The sequence below is a fragment of the Lepidochelys kempii genome, chromosome 1 (genome assembly GCF_965140265.1).
Source record: "Lepidochelys kempii isolate rLepKem1 chromosome 1, rLepKem1.hap2, whole genome shotgun sequence".
Classification (NCBI taxonomy): domain Eukaryota; kingdom Metazoa; phylum Chordata; order Testudines; family Cheloniidae; genus Lepidochelys; species Lepidochelys kempii.
Window position 1 is genome coordinate 15,938,739 of NC_133256.1, and position 12,970 is coordinate 15,951,708.

Below are 12,970 nucleotides of genomic sequence, written 5' to 3' on the forward strand. Positions count from 1 at the left end.
AAGTGTTCTTAAAATGAACATGTGCTGGGTCATCATCTGAGACTGCTATGACATGAAATATATGGCAGAATGCAGGTAAAACAGAGCAGGAGACATACAATTCTCCCCACAAGGAGTACAGTCACAAATTTAATTGACAATTTTTTTTTTTTTTAAACGAGCATCATCAGCATGGAAGCATGTCCTCTGGAATGGTGGCCAAAGCATGGAAGAGGCATACGAATGTTTAGCATATCTGGCATTTAAATACCTTGCAATGCGGGCTACAACAGTGCCATGCAAACACCAGTTTTCACTTTTAGGTGACATTGTAAATAAGAAGCAGGCAGCAGTATCTCCCATCAATGTAAACAAACTTGTTTGTCTTAGCGATTAGCAGAATAAGAAGTAGGACTGAGTGGACTTGTAGGCTCTGAAGTTTTACACTGTTTTGTTTTTGAGTGCAGTTATGCAACCAAAAAAAAATCTGTATGTCTAAGTTACACTTTCAAGATAAAGAGATTGCATTTCTGAACTTGTATGAGCTGAACTGAAAAATACTATTTCTTTTGTTTATCATTTTTACAGTGCAAATATTTGTAATAAAAAATAATATAAAGTGAGCACTGTGCACTTTGTATTCTGTGTTGTAACTGAAATCAATATTGAAAAGGTAGAAAAACACATCCAAAAATATTTAATAAATTTCAATTAGTATTCTATTGTTATAAGTGTGATTAATTGTGATAACTTTTTTTAATCGCGATTCATTTTTTTTGAGTTAATCGCGAGAATTAACTGGGATTAATTGACAGCCCTACTAATTAATACAAAAAGGGGAAGAGAGGAAAGAAGCATAATCAATAGCAGAGGTTTCTGAAATACAGAATAGTTCTTTTTTGGTGGTGTTGAACAATACTCTTCCTAAACGTATTGTACCAATTCTAACGCAGTAAGGTCCCAATCCTGCAAAGACCTGTGCACACGCTTAACTTTACACATATGAATTGTCCTATTGACTTCAACTGGGATACTCAAGTGAATGAAGATAAGCATGCGTGCAAGTCTTTGCAGGATCGGGGCCATAGTTTCTTTATACAGTTGTATTATAAAATCCAACTCTCTCTTAGTTACAATAGCTCTTCAGGGCTAAACATGAGTTAAGACCAATGAAAATTCCTTTACTCAGCAGATCAAGTCAGCAGATCTGACCCTGAATACTCAAAAGGAAGAGATCCCAGAGTAAGATGATGCCGTTTTCACATAGTTGCTGGACTTTAAGCCCATTGAAGTTATACATTTCATTGATTTATACACCTCTGTTGTATGGGCTCTTACTCCTCAGCATTCCAAATTAAACAGTTCTGGTTTTAATCTCTCCCCACCCAGATCCTGTACCTCTACAGAATGTCAGTGCCCTTCTTTGGTTCATTATGCTGAAGTAGGCTTCACTGTACTTCATTAACTAGACATGTTTCAGCTGAATAGGTGACTGCTCTAAGTACTAAATGCATTTGCCAAATGTAACTAATGTTACACTGGGATTTCCAAAATCCTCCAAAAATGCCTTCTGTATGTGACTGGCCCAAAGGGGCAGGGCTGAACTCTGTGAAGGATCCATTAAAAATGGAGATTGGATCTGAGTTTAACCCTGTGAAGAGGATTTCCCCCCTAAAGAATCACAGGACTGCACCCTCAATGCCAGCTTTGATAATTGGAGACAGTGCTGCTTCCGGATGACTTCAAAGCACCTTGAAATCACACAGACTGCTACAGACCAGGGGGGTGGGGTGGAGTCAAAGAGCAGAGATCTGTGACAAACTAACATTGGTTCCACTTCCTAATTAACTTATCAACATCTCTTAGCACAGAACAACACTTTCTGAAATGACAGCACTGAGGTTGCATCTACATTAGCAAAGCTCATAGCTGTAATTCACTGCAGCGTGATTCCTTAGGGTTAGACAATACTGTGGCCACGTCTACACTACCCGCCGGATCGGCAGGTAGTGATCAATCTATCAGGGATTGATTTATCGCGTCTAGTGTAGACATGATAAATCGATCCCCGATCGCTCTGCTGTCGACTATGGAACTCCACCAGAGCGAGAGGCGGAAGCGGAGTCGACAGGGGAGCGGCGGCCGTCGATCCCGTGCCGCGAGGACGCGAAGTAAGTGATTTTAAGTCGATCTAAGATACATCGACTTCAGTTACGCTATTCTCGTAGCTGAAGTTGCGTATCTTAGATCGATCCCCCCCTGCAGTGTAGATCAGGCCGTAGTCAAAGAGACCCACGCCCCATCTACACTACAGCTTCCACCTTTGCTACCACTGGTGGCGAATTACCATGTTGGTGAGTGGGGACAAGGCCTAAGGAGGGAGTCCATGTGCCAGACACAATTACTAGAGCTGTCGATTACTCGTAGTTAACTCATGAGATTAACTCAAAAAAATTAATTGCGACTAAAAAAATTAATAATGATTAATCGCAATTTTAATTGCACTGTTAAACAATAGAATACCAATTGAAATTTATTAAATATTTTGGATGTTTTTCTACATTTTCACATATACTGTATTGTAACTGAAATCAAAATGTATATTATTTTTGTTTATCATTTTTACAGTGCAATATTTGTCAACAAAAGACATAGTATTTTTCAATTCACCTCAGACAAGTACTGCAGTGCAATTTCTTCGTTGTGAAAGTGCAACTTACAAATGTAGATTTTTTTTTTGTTACATCACTGCACTCAAAAACAGAACAGCGTAAAAATACAGAGCCTACAAGTCCACTCAGTCCTACTTCTTGTTTAGCCAGTCGCTAAGACAAACAAGTTTGTTTACACTTACAGGAGATAATGCTGCCCGCTTCTTATTTACAATGTCACCAGAAAGTGAGAACAGGCATTTGCATGGCACTTTTGTAGCTGGCTTTGCAAGGTATTTACATGCCAGATATGCTAAACATTCGTATGCCCCTTCATGCTTCAGCCACCATTCCAGAGGACATGCTTCCATACCGATGCCACTTGTTAAAAAAATTATGCATTAATTAAATTTGTGACTGAACTCCTTGGGGGAGAAGTGTATGTCCCCTGCTCTGTTTTACCCGCATTCTTGCCATACAGTTCATGTTATAGCAGTCTCGGATTATGACCCAGCACACGTGGTTCATTTTAAGAACACTTTCACTGCAGATTTCACAAAATGCAAAGAAGGTACTAACGTGAGATTTCTAAAGATAGCTACAGCACTCGACCCAAGGTTTAAGAACAGAAGTGCCTTCCAAAATCTGAAAGGGATGCTTTCAGAAGTCTTAAAAGAGCAACACTCCGATGCGGAAACTACAGAACCCGAACCACCAAAAAAGAAAATCAATCTTCTGCTAGTGGCAGCTGACTCAGATAATGAAAAGGAACATGCATCAGTCCACACTGCTTTGGATTGTTATCAAATAGAACCCGTCATCAGCAAGGACGCATGTCCCCTGGAATCGTGGTTGAAGCATGAAGGGACATATGAACCTTTAGCGCATCTGGCATGTAAATATCTTGCGATGCCGGCTGCAACAGTGCCATGAGAATGCCTGTTCTCACTTTCAGGTGACATTGTAAACAAGAAGCGGGCAGCATTCTGCCCTGCAAATGTAAATAAGCCTGTTGGTCTGAGCGATTGGCTGAACAAGAAATAGTACTGAATGGACTTGCAGGCTCTAAAATTTTACATTGCTTTATTTTTGAATGCAGATTTTTTTGTACACAATTCTAAATTTGTAAGTTCAACTTTCATGGTAAAGAGATTGCACTACAGTACTTGTATGGGGGGGAATTGAAAAATACTATTTCTTTTGTGGTTTTTTTTTAGAGTGCAAATACTTGTCATCAAAAATAAATATTAGGTGAGCACTACACTTTGTATTCTGTGTTGTAACTGAAATCAATATATTTTAAAAGGTAGAAAACATCCAAAAATATTTAAATAAATGGTATTCTATTCCTGTTTAAGAGTGCGATTAATCACTCGACGGCCCTAACGGTTACAGATCGCTTCCTTGGAGCCCGTGTGATAGGAGAGGTTCTTTCGGAGTAGCATGCAACATTCTTCTGTGGTGAGATGATACAAAGAGGCACTTTGCATGTTTACCCCAGGAGCAAGTCATCATTTGGGGATACAGCTATATTTTGCTTAATAGATAAACAGCTGATTAACAGATACTTCAAAGCCAATAAACATAATGGAACATTTACTGTCTGCACATCTACTCCTTCTCCCACCAAACTCCAGTGGCCTCTGACACTCTCCCTCGCCAGACTGTTCTTCCCCTACTGCAGGTAATCAGCCATAAGTTTTCGCCATACCTCGCTAAGCGTGATTGAAGAAAATGTGGTCGCTCCTCTCTCAGGCTGCCACCACATAACTCCCCTATTCCTGGTACCAGAAGATCAACGGCTGCCACCTTGGGGGAAAAAGAACCATAAACTGAGCCATGCCATTTACCTGTGCAGTCCAACAGTAATCCTAGGGCTGCTAGGAGGAGAAATTCATTCCTGTTTGTGAGGGGCTCCGATACTATGGAGATGGACCCTGTGCAAGTACCTAGACAGTGATCTAATCTATTGGCAGCTGTACATCGTAGTGACTAGCACAAGATAACAGATGGTATAGCTTATATGGTGTACAACAGATCAGGAATCCTAGGGTACGTCTACCCTGGAGCTATGATGTAATTTCCAGATCAAGACCACATAGCCGCACTAATTCTAATCAAGCTAGCGTGCTAAAAAATAAAAGGGTAGCTATGGCGGTGCAAGCAGCTAGCAACCCTGAGTACAATCCTGTCTGAAACCATGTGGTAGAGGTGGCTACACTTCTATGCATGCTAACTTGATCAAAGCCAGACAGGGTATGTCTCCTCGAGCTGGAAGTTACACCTTCCATAGAAGACATATTCTGGCTGGTCATCGGATGCAGGGATTGAACCCAGAACCTCTGGATAGAAAAGCAGGAGCCTCTACTGCCTGAGCTAAAAAACCCAGCTGTGTGAGTCAAAGACTGTAGCAGACTCATGAACTCTTGTTACTAGAGGGGGACAAAGAAGCACACTGAGGAAACATGGGCTTCTACAGAGGTCCTCACAGACCTTTTCCCAAATGCTGCTCCCTCTTGTCAGGTGAGGAGGGCTCTCCCATCCAGTCACTACAGCTGCGACTCAAGCTTCCTCTGTTGAGTCTAGGATACCACTTATGTAAATATATACACACTCCAGAAGAGCTTCTCCAACCATGATTGTTTATAGCAGCAGCAAATGTTTCATTTCGTTACCTCGGACTTGCAGAATGCATGTTGCAGAGGGGCAGGGTCACTAAATGCAGCAGCCATCTGCCAGTGAGGGTAAAAAAATACCAGACTGATACCAAAATCAAATCGAAGTAGGCCCCTTTTGTTCTGAAATAAAAGTGTCCACACCGAAATAACAAACAGTGTGAAATGAAACAGATTCATTTATTTTGGGGTAAGTCTGTGTGTGGCCAAGCCCCAAGGGGTATGAAGAACCCAAGAACAAGCTGTGGGGAGGCAGGCAAACGCAATTATGCCTTGACTGTCCAAGGCACAGAGGAATTCCTCCAGATGGAGTGCCTGGAGTCACACAGCACAGGGACCCCATGCTCAAAGCAGAACCCAGAAGGAGTTTACTTCCTGTCCCCATCTGCTGGTAGGAGGATAAAATACTCACAGACTGGGCTGGGAAGGCAGGAGAACAATGCCAATGAATATTATGTGCATTGGTTGTCATTAAAGAGACTCCTCTTAAAAAAACTTGCTACCTTATTTTATGTTTGAACTTCCCTTAAAAAGAAACTGACTACAGCAAACCTAACTGGCTGCCTTTCAAAGACCTAGGCTGTCCATTCTTCTCTTGACTGACTGGATTCTCTCCTGTTTTGGATCTCTCTCTAAAGGAAGGAAAGGATCTGGACTGGGGCTTAACTGTTGCAATTGATTGATGTATCTTATCTCCTGCTTCCTGACTGGAGACCAGAACAATGATAATCTATTGCTAGGTAGGATGAGGGAGGACAGGGCGTGTGACCAAAAAGTATGGAGATGCACACACACGGACTTACTGTGCGTTGAGGTCCATCTTCATTGTCCCGCATGTAGAAAGGTTTGAGATCATATGGGTAATTAACTACAAACACAGGAATCTCGCTGCAGTGCTTCACCAGGTATTTCTCATGTTCAGTCTGGAGATCGCTGCCCCACTGTAGAGACAACAACATGGAGAGCAAGGGAAGTTGGACCCTGCGTAGTGCAGTGCGTACACTTTAGAAGACACAGTGAGACCCCATACAGTGGAGATGCACCGGTTTCAAAGGCTGGATACTAGGAAGGGCTCCGCCTCTCCCAGGGTCTGTCTGACCTCCTGCATAACATGGGCCAGAGACTCCCACCCAGGGATCCCTGCATCTCTCCCAATAACTCGTGCTTGGAGTAGAGCAGATTGTTATGTTGTCTAAGTGAACAGACTATCTGGACAAAGGTTCCACCTGCCCCCCCCCCCCAACAAACCAGGTCAATTTTTAGCAACCGGCTAAAGTGAATTTATCTAACCACTGCTTGTATCCATCCTGTTCCCTGTCTCTTCCCTCCCTTCCCAGATGCGCTCTGGTGCATGCCACGCCGTCTCTGCAGCCTCTCGCTTAGGAAAACCAATGCCCCCTGGAAGAGACCATCAGGTGTGTCCGCATCAATTGTGGCAGGAGCGTGAGCCATGAATGATTTGTTGCAGGGGAACTGCTAGTGTAACTGACAGCTGTATCCGGATAGAGGATTTACAACTCTTTATTAATTTATTCGTACCAAAATGGGCTCAGAGTTTATCTGTTGATCTTAGGCTATCTGCGCTGAAGGTGGGCCCAGCCAGACTTATCCTCAAAGCAGTGGACTGAGGACTGTTAAGACTAATGACTATGTATGCGAGATTAGAAGTAGGTGCTCAAGTGAGGACTTTGCCTACTGTGGCATCTGTTAGAAGCAGGGATGAAGTAGGAGTTTTAGGAACACTGTAATTTGTAAACGGCTTTCTCCTTGGCTACAGTCGTCTTTTAGAAGAACAAAGGACTCTCTTTACCTATCTCCGCAATAGTGTTTTGACTCAGTTTTACTTCATTATTCCTAGTTAAACCCTTGGTACGACCTAAATTCCTCTCGCCTATTAGGTGTTCCTGAAGTATACACAATGCACTAGGCACTGTCCATGCACACAGGCAGGGACGGCACCTTCTGCAAAGGGCTTACAATCTAATGGTATTGTGCCACTTCTCTTAAGCCATTGCTTAGCCTCACTGTGCACACTTCACTCTTGTAACAACTTGTTTCCTAAATTATTCCATGCTTCATCTTCTAAGCTACTGTGGTTACACTGGGTTATGGCTGGTTTGCAACCATGCAATAACACAAAAGGACTAACATGTACTGAGTGAACTAACAACTCTGTTGCAACATAAGAAAGAGAAGTGAGGCTTCCCCAGGATTTAGAAATGGAGAGCATTGTGCAGACCCACACCACAGAAGCAGGAACCAGGCATTGGCTCTCTCACAGCCAGGGTACCCACTGACCTTTGGTTGGAAAGTGAACGTCTGAGGAGCTCGATTTAAAATTTCCACTGCTTCAGTATAGGAAATTCTGTAACAGAAAAAAACTAAGCATTTGACATTGCAAATGTGAGTACCAAGACGGTCCCTTCCTAAGTATTGCACTGGAAAACGAAAGGGACAGTGCAGCCATGCCACCTTAGGTTGTGATCTCAGATTTCTCAAGCTAAGCAAGGTCAACTCTTATGTACCTTGGATGGAAACCTCTTTCCTAAAGGAACCCTAGAATATCAAAGGAAGAGCTCCTGGTAACTTAGTAGATGGCAGGTTTCTCACTGAGTCAGTCATTGAACCTAGGTCCCAGCTTGGTGCTGCTTATTGCTTTACCACACATGATGCCTTAACAATGAGCACCTGGAGAGATCAAAGATTACATGATACTCTTCTCAAGAGGTGGTGGTGTTGGGTTGGGGCTTAGTCCCAGTGGCCCAGGCAAATTCCAGTTTGGAGGATTATGTTCTGCTTGCCTTCATTTCATATGATGCTTCTTTTATATTGTTACAACACACTGTTAAACAGACTTCATGTTCCACCCTAGAGGTGGCTGCATATCATCTAGGAGTGAAGTGATTCCGTTAGAATCTAGTTTGTATAAGGGGCTCTTCAGGATGAAAGGAACTCCCAACAGCATAGCATCAAACATGTGCTCCACATAGTACTCTACAAGAGGACAGATCATGCCATAAAGCGCTTACATTAATAGAAGGGTTACGATTGTCACAATGTAAAATGCCAGACTTATTTTCATCAACATGTCCATGTCCTCAAAAAGGCAATTCTGGCACCAGATTCTCCACCGCTGTAAATCAATAGAGCAATTGGCAGAGAAAATTGGCATAACAGAGTGGAGAATCTGTCCCAGTGTCTCCTTTGCAACCTGCAAAATGTGACTGGAAATCAAAACCAAACCAAGCAGGCTGCGTGATGGATTTTCCACATACTAGGCTGTAACAACATAAACAAGCCATCACTGGGAAAACTAAATTAGCCTGGTAACAATAATCAAATCTCTGTGTATCACTGGCTAAATCCAGTTCTAGACCAAGCTCCCTAAGGAAGATCCACAAGGATTCAATAACACATTAAAGCTTTCTGAAACAAACAGTTAGTGAGGAATACGCTGTTCCATGTGCTTGGGTTATGTGATTCCATAATAACTTGGCTGGAATCTCACCTACTTTTGCTACCTGAAGCCTTTTGAAGTGGCCCATAGCTCAAATGTGACTCATGTTCTCAGACACACATACACACAGAGACATACACACACATTGCACTTCTCAGCAATGTTTTGTGGTGCTTGTGCAGATGAAAAATAACAACATTGAAAGTTATAGATCACAAATCCATTGTCATTAAGCATGGATGTGGCAGGCTAGCTTAAGTGCAACACCCGGGAGAGTTGTGGTCGGGTGGCCTGGTATGGCTTGGCAGAATGGACGGACAGCCACCAGAAGTCAAGGGCTCAGATGAGAGTGAAGCAAAAAGGAGATGCTTGGAGGCCCAGAATGGGGAATGAAGTCCTCTCTTAACTAAAAGCAGTCAAGGGCTATAGAGCTAATAGAGGACAGCAGGGATTTTGAGGAAAGAGGAGCATCTCACCGCCTAAAGGGGCATGGCTGCAGCCTATGAACTACTATGTATTTTGCAGTAGCACCCAGAGTGGGGGTAAGCACTGCACAGCCATACACCCCATCAGGAAGACAGTCCCTGTGCCAAAGCGTCTGGGAAGACAAAAACAAAGGGGAGGAGAAACAGATGCAACACACAAGCAAAGTGGTCAGGGAGACAGTAACCATTCCTGGGGCAAACAGAACAGCTTAAATACAGGTAGGGAATTGTGATTAGTGCCTTTAAAAGACATTGTGCAGAATTAATAGTCAGTGGCATGACAAGAGGATGGGGGAAAATAACTATCGAGGAGCTCGACCAACAGCAGCATATCGTATGTCAGCAATCAAAAATAGTACTCACGTTATGAATTTGTTCTTCAGCATCTGTTCTAACCTGCCCTTGGTTAAAACAAAAGACAAAAAAAATGTAAACCTACTCTTAATGGGTAACACAAGAGAACTCTGCTAAATTCAGGCCTACGCACTACCAAGAGTGTTTGCAAGATATAGGGGGATTGCAGTTTTTCTCTCATGTTTATTACCTTTTGGGCAGGAGATACATATTTATGAAAAAGCTCAACATCTTGAGGACATTTGGAGAGCACGATGCTTGTCACGGTCTTGAAAAGATCCTCCATAACCTAACAGGGAAAACACAGAAGAGCATGAAAACTGAGACCACCTATATATCCTAGGCTAGACATAAAACGTGTCACATGCAGACCAAGAGTATCTTTGTCCCCCTCTAGTGGCTGGACTACATAAGAGCCTATCAGCTTGTTCCTGCTTCCAACTAAAGGGCTTAATCTTTTAGCCCAAGAGGCTGAGGCGTGGGCTTTGAGAGCTGCTCCCTTCTGATGACCTGATATTCTTAAGGTTTTGGCAATGAAAGATATGTATTTAAAACACTCAAACAGCAACCCAGGTCAGCAGCAAAGAAAAGTTGTTACCGCCTGTATTTGTTGGTCTCGGGCCAGTTCATGAGGGGTGTTTTGCCCTTTAATGAACAGTTCTTTTCCTGCTTTGTTATTATGAATTGTAATACGGTAGCATTTTGAGGACCCATCCAAGATCAGGACCCCACTGTGCAAGGCACTGTATAATCATAGAGTAAGAGACAGTTTTGGCCCTGAAGAGCTTACAAGCCAAACAGACAGAGGGTGGGAGAAAGAAAAACATTATTCCAATTTTTACAGACAAGGAGGTGCACAGAGAGACTAAGAGACATCTCCACAAAGGTATTTAAATGGGAGGTAGGTGCCCAAATACCTTTCAGGAACTAGGCTGAAGAGCCTTGCCCAGCATGACACAGGGAGTCTGTGGTAGAGTTGGGAACTGAACTCAGAGCTCCTGAGTCCCAGCCCAGTGCACCAACCACAAGCATACCCTTCCTTTGGAATTTTGCTCTTCTGTGGCACATGCAGAGGAGAATGTGATACCGATGGGGTGTGAACATTTGCTAAGCCTCCTGCTTTCTTTCCAACTCACGGCAGTGTCCCAACTCCGCAGACCTGTGTCAGGGATAGAATGGTGCAGTCGGGCCGCAGCTCAGCTGAAGCAGGGACTAAAGCTTAGCACCTCCCAATAAAAGGGAGGTTTTAACATGTTCTGAGGCATTCTCTCAGATCGCAAGTGGTGACTGTGCCCTCAGTAGCAGAGTCTTGAATCTACTATTTACTCCAGGTTACTAGTAGCCATTGGCTAGCCCAACAGCGACTAACTGAACATTTGAGGTGCAGCAATTCCCGGTCAGTAGAACCTGAGGCAGCAAGGGCTTCTGGGACATACACAGCCTTGCTGCAGAGCTGAGGTGTGTGTGGTTTACACAGGTGTTTCAGGGAGAGCGAACATAGACCTCCAAAAATCTCTCTTCTAGTGCCTCTCCACACTGGGGAAATTTCCTCCCAAACTCCTAACTGGATTTGAAACCAGTTCAGCTAAAGCAGGTTTAAAAGTGGATTGGAATCGCAGTATAGACCAGCTTTTAGGCACTCTGTCCAAGTTCTCCAGCTAGTCTCAACCGGAGAAGGTATTTCTTCACCTCCTGTCGCAAACTGTTGAAGCGCTGCTGTGCATTATTAAACACTTGCTGCCTTCTTCCCAAGAGGGGGCTGTATTGCCACCATGGGTAAATGGATTCCTACAGGGCTAAACGCTGCTCTCGGTTACTTCTGTACAACTCCATGGACAGCAACGGGGATGCCTGGATATAAACAACAGAATTTGTCCTCCAGTTTCTAAAGAGTTTGCAGATCCAAATGGCTGAAAGGCCCTACCACATGGAAATAAAGACCATTACCATTATTGCTACACCTACACGGGATAAATTAAAAGCCAACATTCCTACAGTTGAACTGACGGAGCAGCAAGTGACCCAACAGTTGACTTTGCACTCTCTTTAAACTAGCAAGAAAAAGGCTTATGCAAATGAAATTAGGAAAATTCATTGATAATTACAACAGCCCAGTTTCAAGCAGGCAGCAACGAAGGGATTTTGCATTAAGCTTCCTCTTTCTAGGAAATGAAAGTACCATCTGGTGCATGAAACCAAAACTTTATTTTGTTTAAGTAGCACTATTTTTTGTTTTTGCTTTGTGCTAAAGTAAGAATTAGGTTCCCACAGCATCCAACATAAGCAGCTTTCTTCTTGCGGGAAAAAAAGTGGGTGGTATGGGAAAAAACAAGCTGAGAAATATTTCCAAGCTTGAGACTGAGGTTATATTTTGGAAAAACCAAAACCACATGGTTCACACTTTGTCTCTTCCTAACTGCAGTTACTCTTATTTATATCTGCATTGCCAAGGTACTTTATAAGGCAAAATCAAGAAGAAAGATCTCTGCTCTAAAGGGGCATGTCTTCACTGCAAAGTGAAGGTGTGACTAGCACAGGTAGGCATACCTGTTCTAGCTTTAATCCAGTTAGCACAGGTAACAACAGTAGTCAAGACGTGGTAGCATGAGCTAGCAACCCAAGCCACAAGCCTGTTGGTTACCCTGAGAGCATACATAGGTTGCTAGCCCATAGTGAAGCCCGTGCCACCATGTATACACTATGTTTGTTACCCATGCTAGCTAGATTCAAGCCAGCATGCCTACCCATGCTACAATAAAACCCTCCTTTTCAGTGAAGACATACCAACAAGGTTATAATTTTAACTGGACAAGATGGAGGGATGGGAAATAGGATATCACAAAAGCAAGTGGAGGAATATAGCCAATGCCTTGTTAATTTCATTTCTGTTAGTAGTTTGGTGATGGGATGGACTGGAGGGGCCAGGTTTATAGACCTCCTGGAAGAAGTGTTACCTGCAAAGGAAATTTTTTTTGTCTGTTCCCTTTATTTCTTAATAAAGGAGGCATAAAAGCTGGGGAGAGATGGAGGGAGGTAGCGGCGGAGTGGTGGTGGTGGTGGTGTAGTTTTAACATCCTCCACCCCAAATTTTTCTCCTGCTTTTTTCTTTTTAAACTTTAAAAGTCTTGACAACATCAAGCCTGGGCTTCCCTGATTTTGCTGGAGGACTTCTTGAAGGTCTCCAACTGGGATTCTGAGCTCAGACCTTAACTTTGTGGTACTCTGCTTGTGACTTTCGATATCCCCAAGCTAAGCCTACATCTGAAATGAAAACAGTAGATATTTCAACAAAGCAGCACTGTATTTGCAACAAAATTGAAGGTTTGAGACAACAGGGCTGCTGTGCGATGGAGAAGAATGTGTGAGCAT

General features: G+C 43.1%; 1 protein-coding gene across 8 annotated transcripts in view; it reads right to left on the reverse strand.

Annotated features, from left to right (window-relative positions):
- NARS2 (asparaginyl-tRNA synthetase 2, mitochondrial) overlaps positions 1-12,970 on the reverse strand; it is a 90,170-nt gene that overhangs the window by 24,560 nt on the left and 52,640 nt on the right. For 7 of the 8 annotated variants that reach the window (XR_012157897.1, XM_073335722.1, XM_073335741.1 and 4 more), the window contains 5 exons: positions 9,792-9,890; positions 9,611-9,648; positions 7,604-7,670; positions 6,109-6,246; positions 4,342-4,439 (listed from right to left, as the gene is read on the reverse strand). Coding sequence is in view for 7 of the 8 variants with exons in the window: in XM_073335722.1 (XP_073191823.1) it covers positions 4,342-4,439; positions 6,109-6,246; positions 7,604-7,670; positions 9,611-9,648; positions 9,792-9,890 (440 nt within the window). In the remaining variant the exon portion in view is untranslated. The remainder of the gene's footprint in view (positions 1-4,341; positions 4,440-6,108; positions 6,247-7,603; positions 7,671-9,610; positions 9,649-9,791; positions 9,891-12,970) is intronic. The other variant, XM_073335764.1, reaches the window with a different exon arrangement.